Raw genomic sequence first — 27,892 nt, forward strand, 5'->3', positions numbered from 1 at the left:
GCAGAGAAGCTGAGAGGTTTTCGGAAGGTAATTATGGAGAATATAATGTTCACTCCCACTGGAGTCTTTTTGAGAGGTTGAGATTGAGTACATACATGTCTCATCCCCACCTGTAACTGGACAGTGAACTTCTGAAGAGAGAGACTGTGACTGTTCTTGGTATCCCCTGGTTGATAGAGAGACTCTACATAGCTTGTATTCAATAAATATTTATTGGCTTGATCTGTAAACTGACAGGCTGGCACATGTGGCATTGGAGGCACGCAGTGAGGCTGGAGGAGGGAATGCTGTTGGTGAGACGATGAATAAGTAAGGGAGGATCAATCATTAAAGACCCTGAAATTGGGGAAGGCTCTGGACTTGCTGCAGCATTTCAGGTACTTCCTAAGAAAGAACGAATCCCCTGCTTTTTCACTGTTAATCCTTCATATGAGAATAGCAAGCTGCAGTTAAAAGTACTCACAGTCATTACCTCAATTATTCCTCACAAAGCCTTGTGAAGTCGGCATGATTTTACTCATAAGGAAACAGAAGTTTAGAGAAGTGACTAGACTACTTAATAATTAGATGGCAGACCAAGGCCTAAGCCCAGATTGTTCCTTGCTCTTTCCTCTATACCATAATGTTAGTGGTTAAATCTGATTTCTATAGTGGAGTTTTTAGGCTGAGCCAACATTAAACTTGGTTTCTGTAGTGGAGGATTTAGGCTGGTGTGATATTAAAATTGTGTCATTTTGAAAAATATTTATTGAGTATAAATAAATGTCCTATACATTAAATATCAAGAAATATTCATTATTGATTACAAGCCAGGCTGTAATACTGAGGGAACCATAGAATCAAAATATCCACAAAATATCCATGATACAGTAGTGATAATTCCATTCCAATATTGGACATAGTAATGATTTACTCACAAGACACAACAAACCCATCAAAAAAGGCTATCACTTTAACCAACCTATAATACCATAATAGAAAATGGTTTTGAATTGTAATATGAACAGTCTCAGTAATCTTTGTCTTATCAATGTATCAGGTCAGTTTGAGACTGTGGAGATATACTGTCATAGAATTTAAAGACTCCCATTTTCTTAGTTTCATTTCAAATTACTATTAATGAATGAAAACAAGTCATACATAGCCACTGATACTTTTAAGTAAGTTAGTCTTTCATAAGAGGAAAGGAATAAAAATTTAGTACAAAGAAAGTATCCCCCAAGCAATGAGTATCTTAACGGAAAAAAAATAAAGGAGCAACGTAATTAACCTTTCCCTCTGAAGACAGGAAAGAAACCTAAATCTGTTATGGTAAATTTGGAAAGATAAATAGTCCCAGAATATGTGTTTATTTTACACGAAGCACTTGAATGATGCAAGTCTATGAGGCAGGGATCTGTGGCAATCCGAATTCATCAACCAGGACTCCATCCTGTGAAAAGAAAGCAGTATTTTAGTGCCACTACTTTTCAATTGATTAAAAAAAATGATTATAAATATTTAGTAGTCAAAACTCTCATTTCCAAGTGTTTAATCGATGTAAACCAAAATCTCACTCAAAAGATGAGAATGAGATTTTTATGAAATGTGGAGTAAGTGACAAACTAGGAAAACAACTGGAAAGGATCAAAAGGGGTCATCCTATGCAGGGTAAAGGAAGAGTAAGAGAGAAAGAGAAACTTAAAAGGGTTTGCCTAGAAAGGGGAAAAGGGGGCTGGGAGGATCCAGGTGGAAAGGCTGAGGAGTTAGTCCTTGTCTCCAGAGTCCCATTTTCTCTCTGATTGCTAAAGTGAACCACTACCTTTTACAGCCTCCTAAATTTTAAAGGAGCAGTGCCTTAGGACAGGTAGTTACTTCCACATCATACTTTACTACAAACTCGTAAGCAGTAATACCACTATCAATTAAGAAACCATATCTCAACAGCACAATTAACTCAAGAATCTGTGGCCTTCTAAAAGTGGAAATAACATAGATACTTCAGGGAATTGAAAAGGTGAGCTATGGTAGGTAGCATTAATAAAAATTGTTTCAGGTATGCTGAGGAAAAGCTACCCATGCACCTGAACCTTGAAGTTCCAGAGTGGAAGTAGGGTAGGTCAGGTGGGCAGTAGAGAAAGGTAAGATCAATCCAGGCTCAAGGAAGAAGAGGGGATACAGGAAGGCAAGACATATTCATAAAAATTCACAGCTATACACAGAGAAGACAAGTAGTGATTCTACAACATCTTACTACGCTGATAGACAGTGACTGTAATGGGAGTTGTTGGGGGGACTTGGTGAAGGGGGGAACCTAGTAAACATAATGTTCCTCATGTAATTGTAGATTAATTATACCAAAAAAAAAAAATTCACAGCTATAAGGGACCTGAGAAATTACCTACTCCCCACCTTTTCTCCCCACAATTGACAGGTGGGAAAAACTGATGAGGTTGAGAGAGAATACATGAATTTCTAATTTGCTCTAAGTCACACAGTGAGTAAAGGCAGAGCTGAGACTGGCTTCCACTCAAGGATTCTGTCAACTACCTTGTGCACACTCAATGTGTAGGGAGATAAAGCAAACACCAGGGCTGTAAATGTCCAGTGGCAGCAGAAAAAATGATACACCAGGAACTAAAATGGAGTGAACAGGACTTATAAACAGCAAAATTTTATCTGTTTATAATAATAAAAACCATGAAGCTTTGGACAGGATTTAAAGTTTGCAAAGTCCTTTTACATACACCTTCTAATTTGGTTTACACAACAATTATATGAGAGAATTGCAATGATCTGCATTTTATAGATGCAAGGAACAGAAAAGTTTCTAACAGCTACGTGATTTGCGAAGGTCTCATAGTTAGTGGCAGGGCTGAGACTTGAACCCAGGTATCCTGATTTTTTTTACCTCGTTAAATTAGAATCTTTCTACATTAAATTTTTTTTTTACATTAAATTTTATAAATTATTAATCCCTAGTTAAGAAAAAATCCACACTACAATTAACCACTGTGTCTGGAGAGCAGCACTTTCTTTTACACTGCTGCCTAGAACTGTTCATGTATGATTTGCTGATGCTGCTCCAGTAAATGACTACAATCTGTAAATGGTACCCAGTGCGAGTTCACAACAAGGTAATTATGTATATTATACAAATTATCATTGCATAAAAATATTGCTGGGCTGTAGTGACACTATTTATACAGCCTGTCCATAATCCATAATCCAATGCAGGAAAGCTGGGCCTTCAAGGGTTTCCAAAATAATGACCAAGATGCTCTTTCCTTGTCTTAACTTAAGACTACCTTGTAGATTCCCAAACTGGTGATCAGACATAAAACCTTTGCTAGTTTGCATAGAAAATATCAACAGAAAGAGCTCTCGCCTTATTCTTTGTGTCAGTGGGAACACCGTCTGGAATGGCGGGTGCAGATGCTGCTTCATCCAAGTATGAACTGTCTTCATCAGCCAGGAGCTCATCACCCAGTGCATCCAACTCTGAGATGGAAAAAGTCAACATTTCAAAAAAATGTAAGCAAGAAAACTGGCCACTGATAAGAAAGTTAGCGAAATTATTTGTAATAAGATGAAAATACAAAAGGGAAAAGGATTATTAATTTCTATTTTCAAAATAAAAGATATCTATATAAGAAACTTTCAAGGGAATTGATGTGGTAAAATCTATGAAAAACAAAAATCAAAATAAAACAAACTAAACAACCATTCCTCACATATTTACAAGGCCATAGTGTTCATGAGAAGACTCTATAGTTACCAAGTGGTCAATTCAAATAGAAAATCCTGGCAATAATATAAGAAATTTTATTTATAGATGTACCTGAAAGAAGGCAAAGGAGGCATGAGATTGTTGTATACTGAGTGATCATTCTGTGAAATCAGGCTTTAAAAATGAGTCTATGGAAAAGTGAGTTGAAAGTGACCAGGAGAAATATCAACAAGTAGAGACTCATCAGGGGAAACTCAAAATGGGAAATAAGAAAAATAAAGAAATGAATAAGAAAAAAGAGGTTCTAGGCAAAAACAGAAGAGGGAGAGGCACAAAGAGAGAAGCAGCAGTAATGTGCCAGAATCATGTGACAGAAAGTCCAGTGAGGTGGTTCTGCCATCCACCCAGTTACTCATGCCTGAAAGTGACATTCTTGACACCTCCCTCTTCCTCCACATCTAATCAGTCATTAAGTCTTGACCACTCAGCCTCCAAAAATTTCTTCAATCTGTCCACTTCTGTTTCTACTACCACCTTAGACTCAGCCACCATCATCTCTTAAATGGACTACAGCAATTGCTTCTAGACTCCTTTCCCCAAGGCCACTCAATAACCCTTCCCATTTTTTTCCTGCTATTCCCTATTCATCCTTCAGGTCCCATGCCTGTCCCCATTCCAACTAGGTTAGATTCCCCAGCTGTGTGCTCCATGGTACCCCCCTACTTCTCTTCCCAACAGCCTTTGTTCTTGTAATGAGTTATTTAAAACAAGCAGTTTCTTACCCTGCTGAGAAGCTTTATGAATGCAGGGATTGTATTCGTTTTCTTCAATGCTAAATCCACAGCACTGAACACAGTGCCTGGCATATAGCAGATGCATACTAAGTATTTGCTAACTATTGTTTCTTGCTTTGCTTTGCTGTTCTGAGGGAAGAGGACTCCAAGTAGGAAAATAGGGAGAACAACATCAAAAGGAAGATGGCAGGGCAAGGCAGTGTTCAGATTCCAAGCAGCAGGTCAGGAGGGGCTTTGGCCTGGACCTTCCTTCAGAGCTCATCCATCCCAGAGTTGCTGCTAGAGTGTGCCAGTCTGATATGGCTGCCTCACAAGTTCTTTGCCCAGACACTGTACAATAAACTCTCAGGAAACCCTCAAAGAAATTTTCTCTGGCATTTGGGAGAAAGTCCCAGGGAGTCACTCCTTTCAGACTCTAAAGCTACATATAAATTGTTTTTCATAACTTACCTGCTTCTAGGTCATCTTCATCTAGTTCTGGAGTGCCATAACTACGACTCAGTGCTTCTTGGATCTCATTTGCATCTTCCATCATATCCTCTAGCTGGTCTTGTAAATCCTAGAGAAATATATATGACAATTTTCATTCATTTCTTATCATTTTTCCTCTAACTACCCTCCCACCCTACTCTCTCCTTTGAATCTTAGAAATGAGCAATTTTTAAAAAGATAATATAAGTAAAATGCCAAAGCACATACCATTTCTCACCAACTGTTTGTTCTCCCTCACCTCAATTCTTGGCTAATGACTGTTCCTAGTCAACAACTGAGTGGGTGCTCCTCTAGAGGACAGGTTTGAGTAACTCCTGAATGTCCCTTCTAATTAGGAGTATAATAAAGTAAGTTTAAAGAAATATTTAAAAGTCACAAGCCTGACGATTCCCCTACAAGAACTGGATGCCACTGACCTACATGATTCTATTTTTGATGGTAAAGTGTAAACTTAAAAAAAAAAAAATGGAGATTCTGTACTTGAATTTAAGGTGCCTCATGGAAATTTGAAGTCCTACTATGAGGACAGATGACCGTTAGCTCTCTCTCATTACAGAGCATTTACCTGAAAATTAATCAAGCAACATCTATACTATCAACATTTTCTATTAATGGGAAAAGGCAGTAATTTAGACAAATTAGTCTTCCTAAGTTAGCCAAACACTGACTACACTGTGTAGAGAAAGGAGACAGTAGTAGAAACAATTGGTTGCTACAAAATATTGCACTGGACCCACCCTTCATGGGGAAACAGAAATGGAATCAGGATAGGCTTGATTATCTAAGATCAGGCTGGTGAAATAAAAATTGACAGAGGGCATAAATCATCTGTGAATAATATACTTCTGCTTAACTAGAAGACTACAAGATTATAAGGCCAGAAATAATGTACAACCAATCTGAGAAGTGGTATAGCATAACAAAGGGAGCTAGTGTAATGGTTAGGAATTAGACTTATCCAAGCTCAAAGCTAGGCCTACTCAATGAGAAATAATGTCTCTAAGACTTAATTTCCTCATCTGTAAAATGAGATTATTAATAACCATACCACACAGTTACTGTAAGGATTTATTGCAGTAATATGTGTAAAACACTATATCCTTCTGTTGTGTTAAGGATGTGCAGAACAATATGCTCTTCATCTAAAAATTCCATACTGAGAGGAACAGACTAGTGCTGGTAATGCAGAAGGTCACAATCAGTACCATTTAGCCTTTAGAATTTTTAGAGCAAAGCAGAACATTTGAAAACTCATTCCTGTCTCACAAATCAGGGGTTTTCCATATAAAGGTGAAAGGATAGAAAGTAAAATGGAAAAAAAACATTTTAAAAAAAGAAAACATTGTGCTTTCCTGTATTTTCAAGTGCCAAAGTACCATACTGTACACATGACATTCTGCTACACAGAGAAGCACTCACTGAAACAAACAAGAGAGTGAAAATAACAGAGACTAAGTTAACGAAGTCAAGCTTATACTGTGCTGTTATATATCAAGACAAGTCTCACCAAATTAGCCCTGATTAGGATTCCTAGGAATAGACATTATGATAGAAACAGAAAAAAAATCATCACACAAAGAATTAGGTTCAATTTGGACAAAAAGCAATATAAACAAATATAAGCATTAGACTTGATGTACAGAAAATGAAAAAAATAATAGAAACAGAGAAACACACACAAACTGGCAAAATAAAAAAAACTAGAGGTATAAAACAATGAAAATGTTTTACAGGTAAAATATTTTTAGGAAAACAAATGAAATTCAAAATATATAGCCCATCCAGACACACACACACACACACACACACACACACACACACACACACACACACACACACACACACATAAACACACACACCCTACCCCCACTGAGAAAGGGGCTCTCCACCTGTCATGTGGGCAAATTAATAGGGGACAGGAATAGGAAAATTAGAAAGGGAAATAGAAAACCACATATACAAGATGGAGAGACATACAAAAAGCCCCTAAAGACCAAAACTTCTATTTTGTTGATATTAAATAAGTAATTAAAACATAAGGAACCCCGTACACAGAAAATAAAATTCAATTTCATATTACCAAATAGTATTGTATAAAGAAGACAAACATACACAGAATATTTTTCTTAGGAAATCTGGAAGATATTGCTAAACTTAACTCCTGTAAGCAGAGACCAGGGGAAGATTAGAGGTGGCCACAGGCAGTCTTAAGGAAGGGTGCACAAAAAAGCAAGATGAGAGGAATGCCTTCACTCTTACTAAATTTAGACTGACACTCCCAGAAAATACCTCTGCAGGGGCAGTAAAATGTCAGGTACACAGTAAATACCCAACCAACAAACAATGCTTGAGTTGGCCAGAATTGCATTATTTCCTTTAATAGCTTTTTGTTCATCAACCATCTAATACTTTCTGAGCACCAACTATAGCCAGGCATTGTTCGAGGCACAGGGATACCACAGTGAACAATACTGAGTCCCTGCCCTCAGAGACAGAGATGTTCTACTCAGGAGATGGGAGTCTGTAGAGTGCCATTGTATCTGCAGTAAGGAAGCCTCTTTCTTCTGGCCATTTAACATTGCTCCCTATCTGTCTCTGCTTACCATCTGGACTGTTTAGGTTGACAGAGGTGAAAGGTGCCAAGCACTTAGGATGCACCTCCCAGCCAAAACATTATCTCCAGACAAAAGCTACTTATAAGAACCTAGGTGACATTACCAGTAAAAATCTAAAGAGAATTACTAGAAAGGGAACCAACTCTGTACCAGGAGTTTTGTTAAGTGCTTCCTATACACACCCTCACATGACCTCATGACGATCCTGGAAGATGGCAGCACCATCAGTAACTCAGTTAGGACACACACTATAAAGATTACTAGGTGAGTTAGAAGTAACAGGGAACCGGTTTGCTTATTTACTGTGCCAGGCATTGTGTGTACAGATACACCAGCTCATTTATTTCATCCTCCTAATAACCAGAGGTAGCATTAAGATTATTGTACTAACAACAAGGAGAGATCTTGGTATCTTTTCCCAAAGCCAGTAAGTGGTAGGACCGAGATTCAATCCCTCTTCTGAGCTCCTCCCATGACTACACATTCATCTGGACTCTTTCAGAAAGTAGTACACATTCTTGGAGAAACTAGTACACATCTCACCTCAATCTGGTCAATTTTCACTTGCTTGTATGCTTTCTTCATTTCCTTTACTCCCAGTTTCATAGCATCAACCTAAAAAAGAAAGAACCCGGTGTTTTAAGAAGCCATGTTGGTTAAACTGCCTTTTAAATACCATGGGAAAAGAACGCAAGAGTAAAAAATAAAATGAAATCATGGGAAAAGTGCTATGGAAGTACCGTGGTCTTGGTGTCCTTTAATGACTGGATGGTGTAATTGGCTTGTTCCATGTTAAATGACTGTTGGGCAAGATTGTCCCGCTGCTGCTCATACCTTTTTAAAGTCAATTGAAAATGGTTAGTGTGAGCCAGATAGAAATACATAGGAAGAAAATGTCTCTAATTCTAAATAAGAAAATTTTCTTTGAAAAAGCTTAAAGCTTAAAAATATTAAATGCCCATAAATCTGCAAAGAAGTAAAAAGCTAACCTTTGCAAACAATATGGCTTCTCTCTCACTTACCAACTTTACATTTCCCTGTATGGCCCCGGAAGATGACTGGTTAGCCAGAGACGGGTAAGATTCCTCAAGGGAGGAATAACCTAAGACAGGCACAGTCGCAGGGGGGCCATCAGGTGAGAATTTGGGGATCAACAGAGGTGAGGCTCAGAACCTCACCCCCCCTGCTTTGAGAGAAATCTTCTGCATCCGTGGATGTCTTGCTGCCCTTGTCTAGCCTGGATTAATACTTAGTCCATAGGCACACACCTGATCATCTGATCATCTACATTTGCCCTCTTACAGCACTAAACTATGTTTTCTACCTTTATCTTGCATCTACCTACCACTTCAGCATTTTATTAAAAATAAAAATAATAATAATAATAGGAGAAATGTGGGATCAACATATAAATCAAGTACAAAAATCAAACGAATATTCATATTTGACCTGATTGTGTATAGGTCATAATGCATGATCAAAACCGAAAGTTTCTGTGATGAATGCCCTTGTACTGTTCACCATGTAAGAATTTATTCACTATGTAAGAATTCGTTCACCATGTAAGAACTTGTTCGTTATGCTTCAGAAGACTGGAGACTGACGAGAATTAGGCTTGAGATGGATTAATGATTGTACATTGAGCGTTGACCCCCCTATACTGAATTTTATTGTTGTTAACAACCATTTGATCAATAAATATGAGAGATGCCCTCTCAAAAATAAATAAATAAATAAATAAATAAAATAAAAAATAAAATAAAAAATAAAATATTAAATGCCCAGAAAACATGGCAAAAACAATTTAATAATCTTAACACAAATATCATTTGACATATCCCTCCAATCTTTTTTTTTTATTTTAGTTATAAGATGATTTCCCACTTAACATTATAGTATTTGCTGTTTTTACGTTGCTACATACTCTTAATATGTATGTCTTTTTAATGTTTTAATCATTTCCTCTGATAAATTCCCACAAGTGGAATTCTTGGGGCAAAGAATGAGACTATTTTTAAGGTTCTTCATACATATAGCTAAACTACTTTTCCAGGAGACTAAATTCCTTGACCTTGAGGACAGGTATTATATTTTATTAATCTAGTATCCATAATTAGGTAATTCATCCAACCTAATATAATGCCTGGTGCTGACAATGTTTTTTTTTTCAATAGAATTTTTTTTATCAAAGTATAACACTATCTCCAAGACTTATGTTTTTATAAAATATATGGAGACCATCTAACTACCCAAGTAGAAGAAAAATGGCCAGCTCATGGTGTAGGCAAATGGTGGTGGAATATCACCACCTTGTTAAAAAGTATAAACTTTCCAAATATTTAAAAGGACACAGAAATGCTCATGATAGAATGTTAAGTGGGAAAGGATAACCTATATATATACAATTTGTTCTGTCCTAAAAAGTTATATGCACACATAGTACAGATACACAAGCAAAGAAAATAAACTCTTAAGAAATTAGCCTTCTAAAGATGGTTACTTCTGGTACTAGGAATCTAGCTAAATTTTCTTTGGTTCACTGTTCCCCAAGTTTCTACAATGAACACATATTCCTTTTATTCTTAAAAAAGTTACTTAAAAATTGCAGTTACTTAAAAACTGATTAAGAAGAGAACAGTTTACCACACTCTCAATACTCTAGGCATTATTTCTTTTTCTAAATTTGTCTAATCTAAAAGGAGGAGGATGGTACCTGATGTCTAATAAAAAGTCATTTTAAAAATAGGAATAGAGGAGGAGGATTAAAGATGGCAGTGTAAGAGGTGAGACAGAGGCTTCTTTCTAAAACCGCATATAATATGAAAATATAATTAATACAACTAATCCTGAAAGAGCAACATGAAAGAGGGCTGCGCAAACTACATATACCTGGAGAAAAGAATAAACCTCACCGAACAGGGTAACGTACCAAAGCCATGGCTTGGTGGGGCCCAAGCCCTTCCCCCATCCCAGCTCACCAGAGGAAGAGAAACGGAGCGGAGAGGGAGTGGAGGCCTGGGACTGTTGAGTATCTAACTCTGGAGATCTGCTCTAGGAGCACAAACCTACATAGAAAATGGTGCTTTCATGGTATTTTCATGATTAGGGAGTTGGAAAGCTAAGACAGCCAGAATACCTGGAGAGACTGAGATTCCAGCCACTTGTGGAAAGCAGGGATCCATATCTGGCTGTTCTGGGACAAAATAAAGGTGGGCAGTCTGAGAGACTTCCTAACAGCAAGAGGGCTGCTAAAGGGACAAGGACTGCACAGAGCTTACTGCTCAGGAGAAAGGACCGGTAGACAAAATTGTCCGGGTACACTCTGCCCAGCAGGTTTGGAACTCTCACAGTCTTCAGGTGCTCCAGCTCCTTGGCTGCCTACATAGCTCCAAGGACCTCCTCAATGATACGCAGCCTACTGCGCCTTTCTTCTGGCCAGCCCCACCGGGCTTGCAAACTGGTGAACCCTACCCTGGTGTTAGGCCAGCCAGAGGGAAGCCCCATCTAGAGCAACTACAAAGGCAAAGCATAGAGGCTTATATCTGTGTGCCTGGCCCATTGGTAAAGCAGTGGAGACAGGCATAGCAGCCGGGAAGCAGGAAACAGCTCTTTCCTCCCCCCAGGCACCAATACTGCTCCCCTGTGACCTCTGACATTGCTTCAGGGGCTGAGCAGCTCCAGAGAGAAGAGCTTCTGGGCACTAGAGGGTGCCATATAAAAATATGAAATGCCAAAGGAACCTGGTTCAGAGTAAAATTATGAATACAACACCTGAGAAAGATTCAAATGAAATTGACCTCATGAATCTTCCTGTAAGGGATTTCAAAATAAAAATCATTAACATGCTCATAGAGATACAGAAAAATATTCAAGAACTCAGGAATGAATTTATGACGGAGATCCAATCGTTGAAGAACACAATGGAGGGTATTGAAAGCAGATTAGATATGGTGGACAAGACAATAAATGAAATAGATATTAGAGAAGAAGAATACAAAGAAGCTGAGGCACAGAGAGAAAAAAGGGTCTCTAAGAATCAAAGAATATTGAGACAACTGTGTGACCAATCCAAACGAACAATATTCGCATTATAGGGGTACCAAAAGAAGAAGAGAGAGAAAAAGGGTTAGAAAAAGTCTTTGAGGAGATAACTGCTGAAAATTTCCCCAGTCTGGGGAAGGAGACAGTCTCTCAGGCCATGGACGTACACAGATCTCCCAACACAAGGGACCCAAGGAAGACAACACCAAGACATACAGTAATTAAAATAGCAAAGATCAAGGATAAGGACAGACTAGTAAAAGCAGCCAGAGAGAGAAATAAGATCATATACAGAGGAAAGCCCATCAGGCTATCATCAGATTTCTCAGCAGAAAACTTACAGGCCAGAAGGGAGTGGCATGATGTATTTAATGCAATGAAGGAGAAGGGCCTCAAACCAAGAATACTTTATCCAGCAAGATTATCATTTAAATTTGAAGGAGGAATTAAACAATTTCCAGGTAGGCAAAAGCTGATAGAATTTAGCTCCCATGAACCATCTCTACAGTGTATTTTGGAGGGACTGCTATAGATGGAAGTGTTTCTAAGGTTTAATAGCTGTCACCAGAGGTAATAAAACCACAGTAAAGAAAGTAGAACAGTTAATTACTAAGCAAATGCAAAATTAAATCAACTATCCCCAAAGTCAATTAAGGGATAGACAAAGAGTACAGAATATGATACCTAATGTATAAAGAATGGAGGAGGAAGAAAAAGGAGGAGAAAAACTGAACCTTTAGATTGTGTTTGTAATAGCATATTAAGTGAGTTAAGTTAGACTTTTAGATAGTAAGGAAGTTAACCTTGAACCTTTGGTAACCACGAATCTAAAGCCTGCAATGGCAATAAGAACACAGCTATTGATAATCACCCTAAATGTAAATGGTCTGAATGCACCATCAAAAGACATAGAGTCACTGAATGGATTAAAACACAAGACCCATCTATATGCTGCCTACAAGAGGCTCACTTTAAACCCAGAGACATACACATGCTAAAAGTGAAGGGATGGAAAAAGATATTGCATGCAAGTAATAGGGAGAAAAAAGCAGGAATTGCAGTACTTTTATCAGACAAAATAGACTTCAAAACGAAAAAAGTCACAAGAGACAAAGGACATTACATAATGACAAAGGGGTCAATCCAACAAGAAGATATAACCATTATAAATATCTATGCACCCAACACAGGAGCACCTACGTATGTGAGACAAATACTAACAGAATTAAAAGGGGAAATAGAATGCAATGCATTCATTCTAGGAGACTTCAATACTCCACCACTCCAAAGGACAGATCAACCAGACAGAAAATAAGTAAGGACACAGAGGCACTAAACAACACACTAGAACACATGGGACTACATCAAACTAAAAAGTTTCTGTATGGCAAAGGACATAGGGATATCAACGATTTTTCTGGTTCCTTCTTAGCTGATTACATCTAACCTCTGCAAACCTGTAGAGGGTCTCATTACCAGGACAGCCAGTCCACAGAGGTAAGCACCAAAGATACTTTTTGGCTTCTGCTCAAACACTAGGACATAGTCACCTACAACAAACTAAGGACCCTTCAGTCTAGTCTGATGAAACCAATATTGAAGATTCCCAGTTTTATAGACAAACAAAAATAAAAAGCACACTAATAACCTGGGCAGTTTCATACACAGGCCATAGCCACACATGGCTACTCATATAGTTAAAATTAAATAAAATGAAAATTCCTTTAATTCCTTAGCCACACTAGCCACATTTCAAGTGCTCCATAGCCATGCATGGCTAAGAGCCACTGTACTGGATAACACATACACAGAACATCTCTATCATAGGAAAGAGTTTTATTTTTTGCTATAAAGCAAAAAGTACTATATAATAGATGCTATATAGACAGTGCTGTAACAGATGTTGCTGAACATGGAGGGGAGAAAAACCTAGCTAACTGTATACATATATGAAATTTGTAATTAAATCAAGAATGCTTATAAGATGGTATGAAAACCTGAAGGAATGGAAGACCATTTCCCCTTTGGTTAAACCTGCTGAGAGAAAGAGATTATGCTTATAACTTACATCCGCTTTTGCTTTAGAACCCGCAAGGCTTTCTGCTTGACCATATTCTGGAGAGAAAAACAGATTTTAATGACAAGACATAGGAAACATATCTATGAATCTCAAAGAAGAAATCTCCCATATCATCAGACATACATATTTACCTTTTCTCTTCTTCAAAGTAGTAGACATAGTGGCTCCTGGATTGCTCTTTATCTCCCAAGCACAGTCTTTAAGCCTCAGCTCTTTGCACCTCTGTCTTTGCATCCCATGTCTCAGTGTACTGGATTACATCATCTTTTCCTAGTGCATATATTATCCCCACCCTTCATCCACCAGTGCCTGTTTTGTAAATCATCGCCTTAGGGAAATTCCAAACTTGGACACCCTACTATCCACTTAAACTCAACATGCCCAAACTTCTCAACCTGCTCTAGTCTTGGAAACTACTAACAATGCCCCCACCAATCTCTCACTTCTCTACATTCAAAACGTTTACATCAACCTTATCTTTCCTCTTGGTGTTTCTTCATGCACAGTCATCTCATTATTGATTTTCAGAACTCACTTTCAAACTGATTCCTTTCATGTCATTCTCATGACTACCATCATGGTTTAGGCTTTCGTCTCCTCAAATATCTACATGAACTTTCCTGACTAATTGCACTTCATTCCATGCCATCCAACTAAGATGGCTGAGAGAGAAGCCTCATCACTTCAATTTCTACAGTGTTCCATAAATCATTACATTTGTCTCCTCCAGCGAAGAAGGAAAAGCAAATATTACTTCATAAAGGATAGTAATACCTAACATTAACTGAAGGTTTCTATGTACTAGGCATACTGCTATGTAGGTCACATGAATTACCTCATTTACCTCACACTATAAAGTAGATATTATCCCCATTTTACAGATAGGAAAACTGAGGTTCGATGATACCAAGAACTTGTCCTCATTCAAATGGTTAATGAAGCTGCACAGCTGGGAAAAAAGAACGTAGTTCCATATCTACAGTCCATGTGTTTTAATACAGTATGCTGTGTTTCTACCTAACAGAATAAGAAATCAAGAAATTAAGTGATTTTTATCAAGATCTAGTAGTTCTAGTTATCAACAGCTAGTAGGTAGTGATGTGTTATTGATGGAATACTGGTCTCCTGATACCTAGTTTGTACTTTTACCCAGCACGCCACTCCTTAACCAGTCTATTATATGTACCTAACCTAACCAGCCTAGCAGCTCACTATTCTTGAGCAAGGCCCAGTTCTTCCTGTCCAGATTGCTACCTTCTCAGTAGAATTTGCTAATTTCCACATGCATATTTCTGGGCATGTGATCAGTATATTCTCTCCACCAAATCACACCCCAGCCTTCCTCTCATTCCTGGCAACAAACTCTCCTCCTGAAGAATATACCCTCACATGTTTTCTCCCTACCAGACTGTATCTCTTCTGTATCTCTCACCAGCCCCTACTATAGGCTCTACATCCACAGATCTCCAGTTAGGCTGTCACAGTACCTTCTGTAGCTGCTGCCTACCTTACCTTTGCAGGACCCTCTCTCATCTTCTTGATCTGATCCTTATACTTCACAAGCTCAGCATCCAGTCGAGAAATCTTCTTGTCAATAGATTCTGCTCTGCTGTCCACCTTGTCGGAAAAAAATAGAAAACAAAGGCAGTGGTAATTATTGCAATACACTTATATGAAAAGGGACAGGAGAGTAAAGACTATAGAGAAAGAAAAGAAAAAGAAGAGCATATGATGAAGGGTGGAAAACAGTGGTTCCCAACAGGGCAGTTGATTCCCAGTCACAACACTGGGGGCTTTTATAAACTGTTCCCCAACCCACCCCTCCGAGATTCTGATATTCCAGGGTTCCCTTCAAGTATGTTTGGGCTAATGCTGTTCACTTGCAGGGTGGTGCCTTAATGGAGAGGTTGGAGCTCTGAATTTTGTGTTACTGAGATCGAGAATTCGGGTACAGATATGATGGAGTGTATCAAGCTGAGGTTTCCTGATGTAGGAGAGGGATGAGGGATGAAGGAGAAATAAGGGGTCGGGCTGGACGAGGTGGGAAGGGTGTACAGGCCTTGGGGTAAAGGAATAAGAGCGAGTGGACGCGGCAGTGCACATCAGAAGGGGTTACGTGCAAGTAGGGACTGACAATGAAGGGTTAGGGGGTCCCTGGTTTATGCCGTCAATAGTGATTTGGGTAACAGGAATGAAGGAGGGGTGGAGATGGTCGAGAAGTAATGGATCCCAGACGGAGAATGGGGTGGAGGAGTAGGAGCTGGGAGCCAGGGATTGACGGAGTCGGAAGTGTCAGAGATCCTGGGCTCAGTTATGCATGGTCAAGTGCCCACCGTGCCAATGCAGTCAGTGAGGCTAGGCGGCGGAGCCTTAGGTTTCGCTTTCCCGAAGAATCGGTTCATCTTCGGTAGCCGCGAAGAACACCCGAACACTGGAAGAGAAACGGAAGCCAAGTCACCTCCGCCTTCCCTTTGACTTCCGGCCCCTCATGCGCAAGCGCGATGTGCCTACAGGCACTTCCTGATCCTTTTTCCGGGTTTTCAGCTCGGCCTTCCGGGGAAGGCGAGCTCCAAGAGATTGGAGGCAGCTCACCGCGGGCGGTGGGGGGCGTGGCCTAAGGTGAGCAAGGCGTGGCCTCGGCGGAGTGGGTGGCGCGTAGTGGTGGCTTTGGCGGAATATAGCGCGGCAGGAGGCGGGCTGGCTCGGAGGGGCGGGGCCGGTAGGCAGGGGAGGGCCGGGGGTGGGCAGGGGAAGTAGAGGCACAGGGTGGGTGAGGCCCTGCTCTCAGATCCCGCCGCTGCGCGGTCAGCAAGGGCGCGTCTGGCGGAGGGCGGTGGCGCACGCAGAACGCTAGGCGACCCGGAGCGGCTGGGCCCTGGGCGGCGCGCCCCTCGGCTGTGCCAGTCAGTGCTCCCGGCCGAACGCGGTGCGCTTCCCTCTCGCGATCAGCAAATCGGAGTGTAGCCAGCAGACATGCCGGATCCACTAGAGGCGCCGCCGCCGGAGCTCGCCGGCCGCGGGTGAAGAAGAAAGTGCGGCCTCGCGTGGCCCGGAGCGGAGAGGCGGCCCCGAGTAAAGAAGTGGCACCGAGTGGAGAGGCGACCTGGAGCGAGGAAATGGCGGCAACGGGGCTCAGCGTGACGGTCACCCACAGTAAGCGCAGGCGGCCGGGGTGCTCCGTGCGGGGCTGAGAAAGTCCTGCGGGGTCTGTGGGTTTGGCTGCGTGTCCTGCAGAAGCGTGTGTCCTTGTGTTTGTCCTGGTGTTCGGAAGTGTGGGTTCTTGTTTATGTCGATGGGAACCACTGTTGTGCAGGTCTTGTGTCAGCACACTTTCCCGTGTGGCCGGGGTATTTTGTCTCAGACCTGATTTGATCCTTGGTGTCCGTGCTGTACATCGTGGTCCTGGTTGTATGTTAGTGCGTGCCTGCGGGGTTATTGTGGGTCTTTGCATTAGGCTTGTATTGGCCATGTTGTGTATGAATGCTGTGTGTATGGACATCTACTTGTGTGCTGAGTCTGAGCTCATGTCCCCTGTTTGAACGGGCTGTGGTCCAAGTATACGCTCAGGGCACCCTCTGGGTCTGCCTACTGTTGGGGTTGACTCAGAACTAAACCAAAGAGTTGAGTCCATGCAACTAAGGGAGACCCCAGGACCTCAGAATCTGATCACCAGGATTCTAGATCCTGCAGTTTTTAGTGACCTTGGGATGTCTCTAGGCATCTGGTTTCTTTGTGAAGAAGACATGGTAACACCTGCCCTGCTGACTTCAAGTAGGTGTTGAGCAGGCTCAGGGCTTGCCTTGGCTCAAGGCACTGGACACAGGTTACCTTCTTGCTGTCCACAGACCTGGAAAAGAATTGGCACCTCTGCTCCAAAATAATTTTCTGTTGTTTGAGTTTATTGACTCATTTGTCTGTTTATTGAGCACCAACCATATATGTGTCCAGGGGTGCCCAGTGTGAGGGACTTGAACGAAAAACAGTCCCTTGCTCATTACAGCAAAGGAGACAAGACCAGTATAGTACAGAACAGGGCACTCAGGCCATAGGATGCAGACAGCTTGTGATGAAAAGCATGGAATCAGACAGATTCAAGGTCAAGTTCTGACTCCACAGCTGGGCAGGACTTAATGGGCTTGAACTCACAGCTTGCTCTTCTATGAAACAGCAAGTAATAGGTAGTACCTACTTAATGGAGTTGTTCTGAAAATAAAATAAGATAATGCATGAAATGGGCCTAGTAAGACTTTATGCATGTTAAGAGCCTAAAATGTTGGCTCATATCACTAATATTGTTAGTTACTGTAATAGAGGAAACAAAAATCCTTGAGCAGGTCACCAGAGGAAAGCTAGGCAGATAGGGGGATAGGCTCTTTGGAGTAGGTGGCCTATGATTTGGATATTGAATGTGGAGTGAATAAATACAATAAAGTGTCAACCTATATTGGTTTGTGTGAAAGAGTTTTCTTCATTGAATGCTTTTCTCTCTACCCAGGCAATGAGAAACATGACCTTCATGTTACCCCACAACAGGGTGGTAGTGAACCAATTGTCCAAGATCTGGCCCAGGTTGTTGAAGAGGCCATAGGGGTCCCACTGCCTTTTCAGAAACTCATATTTAAGGGTAGGCATTTCTTTTCCATCTTTGAGCCTATATGGCTAAAGAGCCTATTTAAAACTGCTTAACCTTACCTAATGGTAACACTCAGTTTTCAAACTTGGACAATTCTTATTTGCTTGTTTATTCATTAATTCCTTCAACAAATATTTATTGAGGACCTGCTGTATACTGGACACTTTTAAATATTTAGACAGGTATTAGAGTTGAAGTCGCATGAGGGTAGCAGAAGTCTTTCCGTCTTTGATGAAGCACATGGGCAATCTTCCCAGCTAAGTTAGACTCTCTTCTTACATTTTCATATGGCACTCTGTACCACTTTTGTGTAACATGTATTGAAATTCACTATCAAGTAATTGTTTTCACAGTTGCTGAACATCTTATTTCTCTGTATAATAATAAACTCTTTGAGGACAGAGATACTACTGTGTGTCCAATGCTCAGCATAGTGCTGATCTAGAGAAGTGTTGAACGAACTTACCAGGGGCCTGGATGTGGCAGGCCCAGTGGATGATGCTGATTTCTGTCAGGACCCACCCCGATCCTCTGCCTTCCCATTCCCAAGGGAACCCATTATTTTGCTATCTGATGGGCCAGATTTATCCCATGTGGTGCCAATCATAAAGAATTAGTGACAGGAAGTATGTTTACTTATTATTCATACTTTGTAGTGCAAGTCCTTTGTCTTTTCTTTTCAAAAATATTTCATCTTAGAATTATAAAGGCAATAGAAACCTATGTTTCAAAATAGAGGAAAGCACAGAAAAAAAAATGTTTTTCTGGATAAAAGCTCTCATAACATTTCAGTATATTTCTCTCTGGCCTTTGTCCTGGTATCGCAAAGTGTGGGTTCTTGTTTGTGTTTCTTTGTTTTTCAGTTGACAAAATAGATCAAATTGATAATGCAGTTTTTATAACACTTTTTCTTACTACATTGGATCATCAATATTTATTGTGGCATTAAAGTTTCCTGAAAAAATGAGCTTTAATGTCTTCAGAGTCTTATATTGTACTGATGTATTATAGTTAATCCATGTCATTAATCCCCTATTCCTGAATTTTTGGCTCTTTCTAGTTTCTCACTATTATGAATTGGTTGCACTGAGAATTAGTGTATAACAGTTTTGTGCAGGCACATGTTCAGCTATTTATTTAAGATAAAAATCGAAGTGAAATTACTGGGTCAAGGTACCTTTTACAAAGGTTATACCAATTTATCATCTTCTTATTAGTGAACATACTTGTCTTCCTGTACTCTTGCTAAAATCTGTTTTCAGTGTTGTGGAAAACTTGGCTTAACTGTCTTCTTTTTCCAGGAAAATCTCTGAAGGAAATGGAGAAGCCATTGTCAGCACTTGGAATACAAAATGGATGCCGGGTCATGTTAATTGGGAAAAAGGTAAATTGATTTTTCCACCAGAATACCCCAGAATCAAGTGACTAAGTTCTTTTATACATATTTCTATTTAGAAGGCCAAATTGGGGGGCCTAGATCCTGCGTTGGTGAAATAGCTCCCTCTAAGCAAATGCAGTCTTCATTTGTTTGCTGGGGATACCGGTTTTGTTGTTCTTGTGCCCTTTGGCTCCTGGTGGTTACGGCTTTTGCTCTGGGAGTTAGGAGCAGTTGTGCTGCCTCAGTAACAGCTTTTGTGCTGATAGTGGAATCCCAGGTTAAAATGGTGCCTGAGACAAGCCTTACTCGGAGGGGATTTGCAAGAGAATATTTTGTTAAATTAAACATTACGATTTTAAAAATAAGTACTCTGTGCAAGTTTTAGGAGCCCCACTCCCTTTAAACACCTTCTTAACTAAAATCTTCCAAAGGGAAAACCCTCTTTGGCTGGAGAGAAAGTTTCAGATTAAAGAACTGAGGGAGAAAAGGAACTGGTTAGTGACAGGTGAAGACAGTAGCTCCTGGGATGATGAGAGAGGGCTATAGCCAGCCCTGTATTGTGACACAGTGGAATTATTGGTCCTGTGAAGTTCCCTGTTCCCTTACTTCAAATGAGGTGGTTGATTCAGAGTAGGGAGAGGGTCAGAGATTAGCAAAGTGGAGGCAAAAAAAATCTAGTCCAGCCATGGAACTGCCCGGAGACTGACACTCCAGGGTTTTCCACAAAGAAGAAGGTAAACAGGGATAATGTAAAAGCAGGGAGCTGCTGGCCCTGGCTACCGATTTTTTAGGTAAAGGAAGAAAAAATATTCTAGATTTTTTGCCTCATGGGTCAGGAAGACTGGTACTGGGCAATGGGCAGAACCCAAGGGTGGAGTTTGAAGAAGCTATAGGGCCCCAAGTTGGAGCTGTCTTGGGGTGTGTTGGAGCCAAGTCTGATTCAAGTCTCCACCTCTTTTGGACTTCTGTGACCTTACGTTACTTTCCATTAAACCTCCGTTTCATCATCTAAAATACTATCTCCCTCACTGGGTTGTGGTAAAGCTTAAAAGAATAATACAGGTAAAGTGCTTAGGATAGTGCCTGACATAGAGGGAATGTGCAATACCAGTCCATCATTGTCTTCATCATCATATTAAATGGGAGAGCTCAGCTGGTGGCTGACAATTAGGAATTCCATTTAAAGGAAAAGTAGAATTCCACCTATCTCACCATTCTGGACTCCTCACAGGTGTTCACTGTAATTTGTTCACCCTCCAGGCTTCAGTCTGGGGTCTACTTATGATCAGCCCCATGCTGAGGTTGAGTTCTGGCACTTGGAATCACTGTATTGTGTGAACTCAAGCTTTCAGGGCTGTCACCAGAATGTTTACCTAATACCATCTCTCTAGTCTGGCATCTTTGTAGATAGAAAACCTTAATGTATAACCTTCTAGCTTGTTTTCCAAGAAGCAACAGATTTAAGACTATTTTTTCTAGGTGAGTGTTTTTGGCCTATTGTAGTCAGATATTTTTCATGACAGAAGCTACTGTTCTTCGTGATTATTGACTTCATTTTATTCATAAACATTTTAGAACAGTCCAGAGGAAGAGATCGAACTAAAGAAGTTGAAAGATTTGGAGAAGTCTGTGGAAAAGATAGCTGACCAACTCAAAGAGTTGAACGAAGAGCTTACTGGAATCCAGCAGGTAACTCTCTTCATGGACTTGGACTTTTTACCTTCTGTAAGAACTTTATGGAGATACACACGTGTGGTTACAAGGCCAGGCTCTGTAGTCAGACTCCCTGGGTTCACATCCTGGCTCCACCCTTTCTATTAGTATGGGCAAATTTGCCTTTGTCTCAAGTTTCTCATGTAAAAAGAGAATAATGATGGTACCTCCCTCTTAGGGTTGTTGTGAGGCTTAAATTTTGTAGTTTAAGCCTGACAACATACAAAGTGCTTATTATTAATAGTAAGTGTTATTGTCATTGTTATTTTCAAACCCTAGCCAGCATCCATTCATGATCCTAGGAGAATGCCTGCCAAGCTAGGAATGTATTGTCTGAAATAGAATAGGTTGCTTCTTTGAATCTAGTCTGTTGTAATGTATTAAGCAAGGCAAAGAACATTTTATTGATTCATAGAAGGTTGAAGTTGAGCATTATCTTAGTGGGGTATCATCCTATTCAATTCCTATTTATATTCTGAATATGTATGAATTCTAATTCAATTCTAATTATGTTAGAGATGGGGTACTGAAACCAAGTAAAAATTAGGAACAGCCCTAAACCACATAATATTTCTTCCCCTCTGCCATTTTATAACATTAATGGATATATGTCTATGTTTTAATTACAAAAGTTATACATGCTGATTGTACATAACTTTAATATGTGGGCACTAATATGGAAAGTAAAAATTACTTATAAGGCCACAAGTCAAAGATAACCATTACTAAAGGCTAGAATATATTTTTCTATCTTACAGAAATTGTTATAATGTTATGTATGTCTTTAAATTGTTCTGTAACTGGATTAAAAATTGAACATTGTCCTGTGTCATTAAAAATAATCATACTTTTTAAAACTTGCATATTTCATTCATATATGAATGTATCATGGTTACATTAAGAGATAAAAATTTTCTATTGTTCATCACCTAACCTTATTTTACTGTTAATGCATAACACTTCTTTGAACATCCTTGGACATAAATCTTTTTTGGCCCTTTCTGATTTTTTTGGTAGAACACACTCTTTGAGTTGGCATTGTTGGCTAATGCTTAAAGCTTTTACTACATTTTGTCAAATCTGCTAAGCTTTGATAAACATCCTCAGAGATCCTTGTCCATTTGTCATCACCAACTAATGGGTTTTTAGGCCAAGCAATGTGAATAAACAGCAAGACAATTTAATAAAAATAATTCAAGTGCATGCTGGTGGGAATGTAAATTAGTTCAACCATTGTGGAAAGCAGTATGGAGGTTCCTCAAAATGTTCAAAATAGAAATATCATTTGACCCAGGAATTCCACCTCTAGGAATTTACCCTAAGAATGCAGCACTCCAGTTTGAAAAAGACAGATGCACCCCTATGTTTATTGCTGCACTATTTACAATAGCCAAGATATGGGAGCAACCTAAATGTCCATCAGCAGATGAATGGATAAAGAAGAAGTGGTACATATACACAATGGAATATTACTCAGCCATAAGAAGAAAACAAATCCTACCATTTGCAACAACATGGATGGAGCTAGAGGGTATTATGCTCAGTGAAATAAGCCAGGCAGAGAAAGACAAGTACCAAATGATTTCACTCATATGTGGAGTATAAGAACAAAGGAAAATTGAAGGAACAAAACAGCAGCAGAATCACAGAACCCAAGAATGGACTGACAGTTACCAAAGGGAAAGGGACTGGGGAGGATGGGTGGGAAGGGAGGGACAAGGGCGGGGAAAAAGAAAGGGGGCATTACGATTAGCATGTATAGTGTGTGTGGGGCACGGGGAGGGCTATACAACACAGAGAAGACAAGTAGTGATTTTATAGCATCTTACTACACTGATGAATAGTGACTGTGAAGGGGTATGTGGGGGGGACTTGGTGAAGGCGGGAGCCTAGTAAACAATGTTCTTCATGTAATTGTAGATTAATGATACGAAAATAAAAAATAATAATAATAATAATTCAAGTGCAGCTATTTGTTAACACATGTCTGTGTCAGGAATTATATTAAGGATCTACATGAGTTCCTCTTTATGCCCACAGTAATCCTCTGGGGTGTTTAAGAAACTCAGACACTGAGGCACAGATAGATTAAGTAACTTGCTGAAGATGCAGTCAGAATTCAATCCTGTGCCTATCGAACTCTAAACCCTGGGCTCTTAATGTCTGCCTCTTGTGTGCAGGTATATATTTACACTAGTGGCTGGGAGCTTCACCAGAGCCAAGCCTCCGGAGGTGTTTGTAGCCCCAGTGGGGTACATGAGATAGAAGAGCTGGCTGCCTATTATAGTGTTTGGGTGGTCCAGGGCTAGCTTTTCCATTTTTCCAAAGAGATGAAGCTGTGGGTCTAAGGTCTGGCTCAGCTTGTTGAGTAAATGAGGACTCAGGATGTGGCTGCTTCACCAGTGCCTTAACTTGGAGTTTTCCATCAGCCTCAAGGAAAACTTCCAATAATCTGTTATTCCTCTGAAGGGTTTTCTAGCCAAGGATTTGCAAGCTGAAGCTCTCTGCAAATTCGATAGGAGAGTAAAAGCCACAACTGAGCAGTTTATGAAGATCTTGGAGAAGATTGACACACTAGTAAGTAAATAAATTCAGTTGAGAAGAACTAGATTCCTTTTAATATGTTTCAGTCAGTTTCATTCTTTCAGTAAAGCGCTCTTACTGCCTGAGAGTATTGAGTACCTACTATGTGCCAGACAATCCTGGATCTCAGTGAGTACACAGAAAGATAACATAGTTCTGATTTCTGGGCCCTCATCTCACCAACATAGGGCTATTGTCATTTTCATTTATGTATACTAGTAGCAGATCCTCACAAAGCTGGGACTTAAAATGATCCATGGTCTGATGGTCAGAGAAACATGGGGCTTCACTTTGCTTATGTTCACATGACTGATACTCCACTGCGGTCATTACCTGCCAGGAGTTCAGACCCAGCTCTGTGAGGCTACTGGGACTCACTGATGCCATGTTCCCTTTGACAGATGATGGTAATGATATCTCTAGCCTGATGCCTCATTCTTGAGGGTGAACTACTCTGTTTGTAATTCTTGTGTTGGGGGAGAGGGAGGTTGAAAAGAAGCAGCAGAAGGTGCTTTTCCTGCCACAGGGAGCTCATGGTCTGGCCAGAACATAGTATCCCCACACAGGAAATAGACAAAGGACAAAGACTGGGTCACAGGTCAGTTTTCATGGCCCAGACACTGAGCACAAAGGGAGCTTTTATAGGGGTGAGAGCCATGGGAACTCAGGGCCATGTAAGTAAAGACCCAGGAAAATGATCCTGAAAATGTATGTCTCACTCACATTGGTGACCTGTGACCTGTTTAGTGCATTGTAGGTATTTCTCATGTGTTCTTATGTTATTTTCACTGAGATTGTTTATGTCAACTTATTCCATAGATTCTGCCAGAACATTTCAAAGACAGTAGACTGAAAAGGAAGGGTTTGGTGAAAAAGGTTCAGGTGAGTTGTGTGGTAGAGGATTACGCAGTGTAATGTGTTAGTATGTGTGTTCATCTGTTCAAAGTAGGGTAGTGTAGAAGTGTCATGTGCGGTGTTGAACTGGTTTTGGTTCTTCTCAGCATGAACCCAGAACATGAGAGCTCCCTTCATTTCCCTGTAATTATATTTGAGTTTAAACTAATTGGGAAGCCAAATCACTGGAGAACAAGTAGTACTGCTGCATGCACAATCCCAGGGGGCACTGTTCATGCGCACAGTGTCCCCATTGTGGCAGCTTTGCAGCTGCAGGACAAGGCTTCCATCCTCACCACTCTTACAGGGGTTGGTGGTCTAAAGTGTTATCAGGAACCCTGGCTCTATACTTCCCTCTGCCTCCCTCCCCTTATGTTGGAGCCCAGGCCATCTCCATTCCTGCATGGCCTGGTTTTTCTTTTTTCTTCTTAATGTAAAAAGGTAACTTTTCATTAAAATTTATTAGAACTGATTTACAGTGCAGTGCACATCCTGTTTGAGTCTTTCAGCCATGGGTTTCCCACGATGGCTGAGCAAAAAGCCTTGCATGGGCAGGGGTTGGCCAGCCCTAGATGGTCCCTCACTGCCCTGCACTTATCTTGTAGGCGTTCCTAGCTGAGTGTGACATCGTGGAACAGAACATCTGCCAGGAAACAGAGCTGCTGCGGTCCACAAACTTGGCCCTGGCCGAGTGAAGGGAGGCAGAGAGGCTATGCTGCCCTGAAGAACACCACCACCAGTTCTGTCTTCTCTGGAACAGAAGCTACCTGATTTCGCTAGGGCTGTTAAGGACAGTTGGCCGACTGCCAATTTTCCTACTCCTACACCTGTTCTCAGTGAACAAGTATTGTCTTTACAATCTGAAGTAGAGCTGGTTTTCTATTTCTGTCTCTGTGGGGCTGTGCTGTCCAGAAGCCCACCATTGTCTGGAGAGGCTCCCCCTGCCCAAGTCTTCCCAGCTCTTTTGACCTTTGGGTGCTTTTCTTTGGGTTGGAGAGAGCTCTCATTTATCCTGGGTAGTTCCAGGTTTATAGGACACTCTGGTCTTCAGATACATGAGACCTTTTTGCCCTTCTAATTCCATAGTCCCATAGATGTAAACCAAAATCACCAGGAGATTACATGTGGCCAGGAATGTTGGGACTGTTGGAACAGGTGTTTGTAGTCTAAATATCCCTCGTTGTGACCTAATTCTGGAACAGCTGGCTGGGTTGTTGGTTCACAGACTCTGTTCTCACCTCCCAGTGACCCTGCCCAGCCATAGGCCATGAGGTCTCAGGGGGCCATTCTTGGGGTGGGGGCCTGTGATTGATGCATAAACTTACTTGTTCCCAGTCAAATCTCTAGACGGTTACAACCCAGTGTTGACTGATCTCTGCTTAAAACCAGATTCAGATGCATGGCTTGGGAGGGGCAGAGAGGGAAGCCAGAGTGAGTAGAGCAATTAGGTGGTAAAGGCAAACCATAAACTTCTCAGGAGTTCCTTCTTACGCATTTCTATTAACTGTACCCTTCTGAGATCTATATTTTATTTAAGGTTATTCCCATCCATTTTCTGGCCCCCACATTGTTATTTTCTTTTTAAAATATTTTATATATACATCAACAAGCAGAAGAGTATTTAAGCTTTTTTGTTTGATGAAGGATGCGAAGCAAAAGAGTTCTGTGCCTCTGGTTGTAATTTACATTAATAAAGTCAAGGGTGGCCCTGCATGCTAGAACTCTTAAACTGATGAGCTCTGTCACCCCATTTTTCGCACAGTGCCCAGGAGACAGGCTTCCCAGAGGCCACTCTGTGGCCGACCTTTTTTGGCAGAGAGGGAGTCACTGGAGTCCCAGCAATTTAGGACTGTATGGGTGAGACCAGGGACAAGGTGGTGGTGGTGGTAGACAGGTGGACAAGGCTCGGCCCAGCCCATCCTACCCACAACTTTAATCAGAGCAGTTCAGTATTTATCTGTTTTATATAGTAGCTGTGTGGCCTTGGGCCACAACATTTATTGAGAAGTCACTGTTTGCCAGATACTGTTCTAAATTCTTTGGGTGAATTAGTCATTTAACCCTCACACAATCTAGGAGGTAGATACTATCCCCATTCTGGAGATAAGGAAACAGAGAGAGCTTAGGTAATTTGCTCAAGGTCATAGAATAAGTGGCAAAGTCAGGATATAATACTGGGCAGTTTGTTGCAGAGTCAATGCCCTTAATCTCTGCTGTACTGTCTCCCAACTAACACAGGATTGCTAGCTCTCATTTTCTCTCTCTTGCTCTCCTTCTATCTCCCATGTTGGTCTCTGGCCCTTCCAGTTCATTCTCCACCGAACAGCTTGAGTGATCATGAAGTGCAAGTCTTACCATGTCATTCCCCTGCTTAAAGCACTCCAAATGGCATCTTATTTCTCATAGGATAAAGGCCAGAGTCTTTACCCTCCACCCTCTCCCATTTCATCTTGGGCCACAGTCCTGTGCTTCCTGCTGTCAGCTCTCTTGTCTTGGTTCAGGTCCTGACCTGCTCTATGGCCTCTCCTGCGCTGGGGTCTTTGTATATGCTGTTCCTCTGCTTGGCCAGCTCTTCCTCATCCTTCCTCCTCCCTCCACTCCTTTCCTAGGTGATTCCTATTTGTCCTTCAGAACTTAAATGTCTCTTCCATGGAGCAAACTCACCCAGTGTTTGAGAACAGCATGTACATAATAAGCTCCCAGGTGATAACCTCTCACAGCTTGCTCTATTACTTTGATGATAAGCAGCTTTTATTGCAATCTGTGATGACTGATTTGTGGATTATTTGATTAATATTTGTCTTTAACACTTAACTAATTCCTTGGGTTAAGGAGCTGCTCTGTATTGCTAACAGTGTATTTTAAGCACATAGTCTGGCTTGTAGTAGGTGCTCAATAAAAATTTGGGGATTGGATGAATGTTGAACACAAACATCAGGGGTGAAATTCCTGCATCTACA

General features: G+C 40.8%; 2 protein-coding genes across 3 annotated transcripts; one reads left to right on the forward strand and one right to left on the reverse strand.

The window, feature by feature from the left end:
• Window positions 1–724: 724 nt before the first annotated feature.
• CHMP5 (charged multivesicular body protein 5) lies at window positions 725–16,220 on the reverse strand. The gene is made up of 8 exons (XM_017654439.3): window positions 16,065–16,220; window positions 15,244–15,348; window positions 13,720–13,766; window positions 8,351–8,444; window positions 8,154–8,225; window positions 4,954–5,062; window positions 3,368–3,480; window positions 725–1,432 (listed from the first exon to the last, which is right to left on the reverse strand). Exons 1-8 carry the CDS (start codon window positions 16,131–16,133, stop codon window positions 1,382–1,384), a joined length of 660 nt encoding a protein of 219 aa, XP_017509928.1. The 5' UTR covers window positions 16,134–16,220; the 3' UTR covers window positions 725–1,381.
• A 241-nt stretch (window positions 16,221–16,461) lies between these two features.
• Window positions 16,462–27,864, forward strand: BAG1 (BAG cochaperone 1). Of its 2 annotated transcripts, XM_017654423.3 has the most exons (7): window positions 16,465–16,884; window positions 18,227–18,355; window positions 19,666–19,748; window positions 21,318–21,431; window positions 23,925–24,032; window positions 24,858–24,920; window positions 25,538–27,864. In XM_017654423.3, the coding sequence occupies exons 1-7, from the start codon at window positions 16,848–16,850 to the stop codon at window positions 25,625–25,627; spliced, it is 624 nt and encodes a 207-aa protein (XP_017509912.2). In that variant the 5' UTR covers window positions 16,465–16,847; the 3' UTR covers window positions 25,628–27,864. The 2 variants fall into 2 exon arrangements, with proteins under 2 accessions (XP_036865705.1, XP_017509912.2); XM_037009810.2 differs by lacking the exon at window positions 23,925–24,032 and having other exon boundaries at window positions 16,462–16,884.
• The last annotated feature ends 28 nt before the right edge of the window (window positions 27,865–27,892 follow it).

The sequence above is a fragment of the Manis javanica genome, chromosome 2 (assembly GCF_040802235.1).
Source record: "Manis javanica isolate MJ-LG chromosome 2, MJ_LKY, whole genome shotgun sequence".
In the NCBI taxonomy this organism is placed as follows: domain Eukaryota; kingdom Metazoa; phylum Chordata; class Mammalia; order Pholidota; family Manidae; genus Manis; species Manis javanica.

What these genes read in the sequence shown, in the direction of transcription:
- BAG1 (XM_017654423.3), top strand. Translation starts at nt 16,848, where the DNA reads ATGGCGGCAACGGGGCTCAGCGTGACGGTCACCCACA. An exon ending in CAGCGTGACGGTCACCCACA is followed by an intron (nt 16,885 to 18,226) that starts GTAAGCGCAGGC and finishes CTCTCTACCCAG; the next exon opens with GCAATGAGAAACATGACCTT. An exon ending in TCATGTTAATTGGGAAAAAG is followed by an intron (nt 19,749 to 21,317) that starts GTAAATTGATTT and finishes TAAACATTTTAG; the next exon opens with AACAGTCCAGAGGAAGAGAT.
- CHMP5 (XM_017654439.3), bottom strand. Translation starts at nt 16,133, where the DNA reads ATGAACCGATTCTTCGGGAAAGCGAAACCTAAGGCTCCGCCGCCTAGC. An exon ending in TAAAGGACACCAAGACCACG is followed by an intron (nt 8,226 to 8,350) that starts GTACTTCCATAG and finishes TTTCTTTTTTAG; the next exon opens with GTTGATGCTATGAAACTGGG. An exon ending in CCACTGACACAAAGAATAAG is followed by an intron (nt 1,433 to 3,367) that starts GCGAGAGCTCTT and finishes TTCTTTTCACAG; the next exon opens with GATGGAGTCCTGGTTGATGA.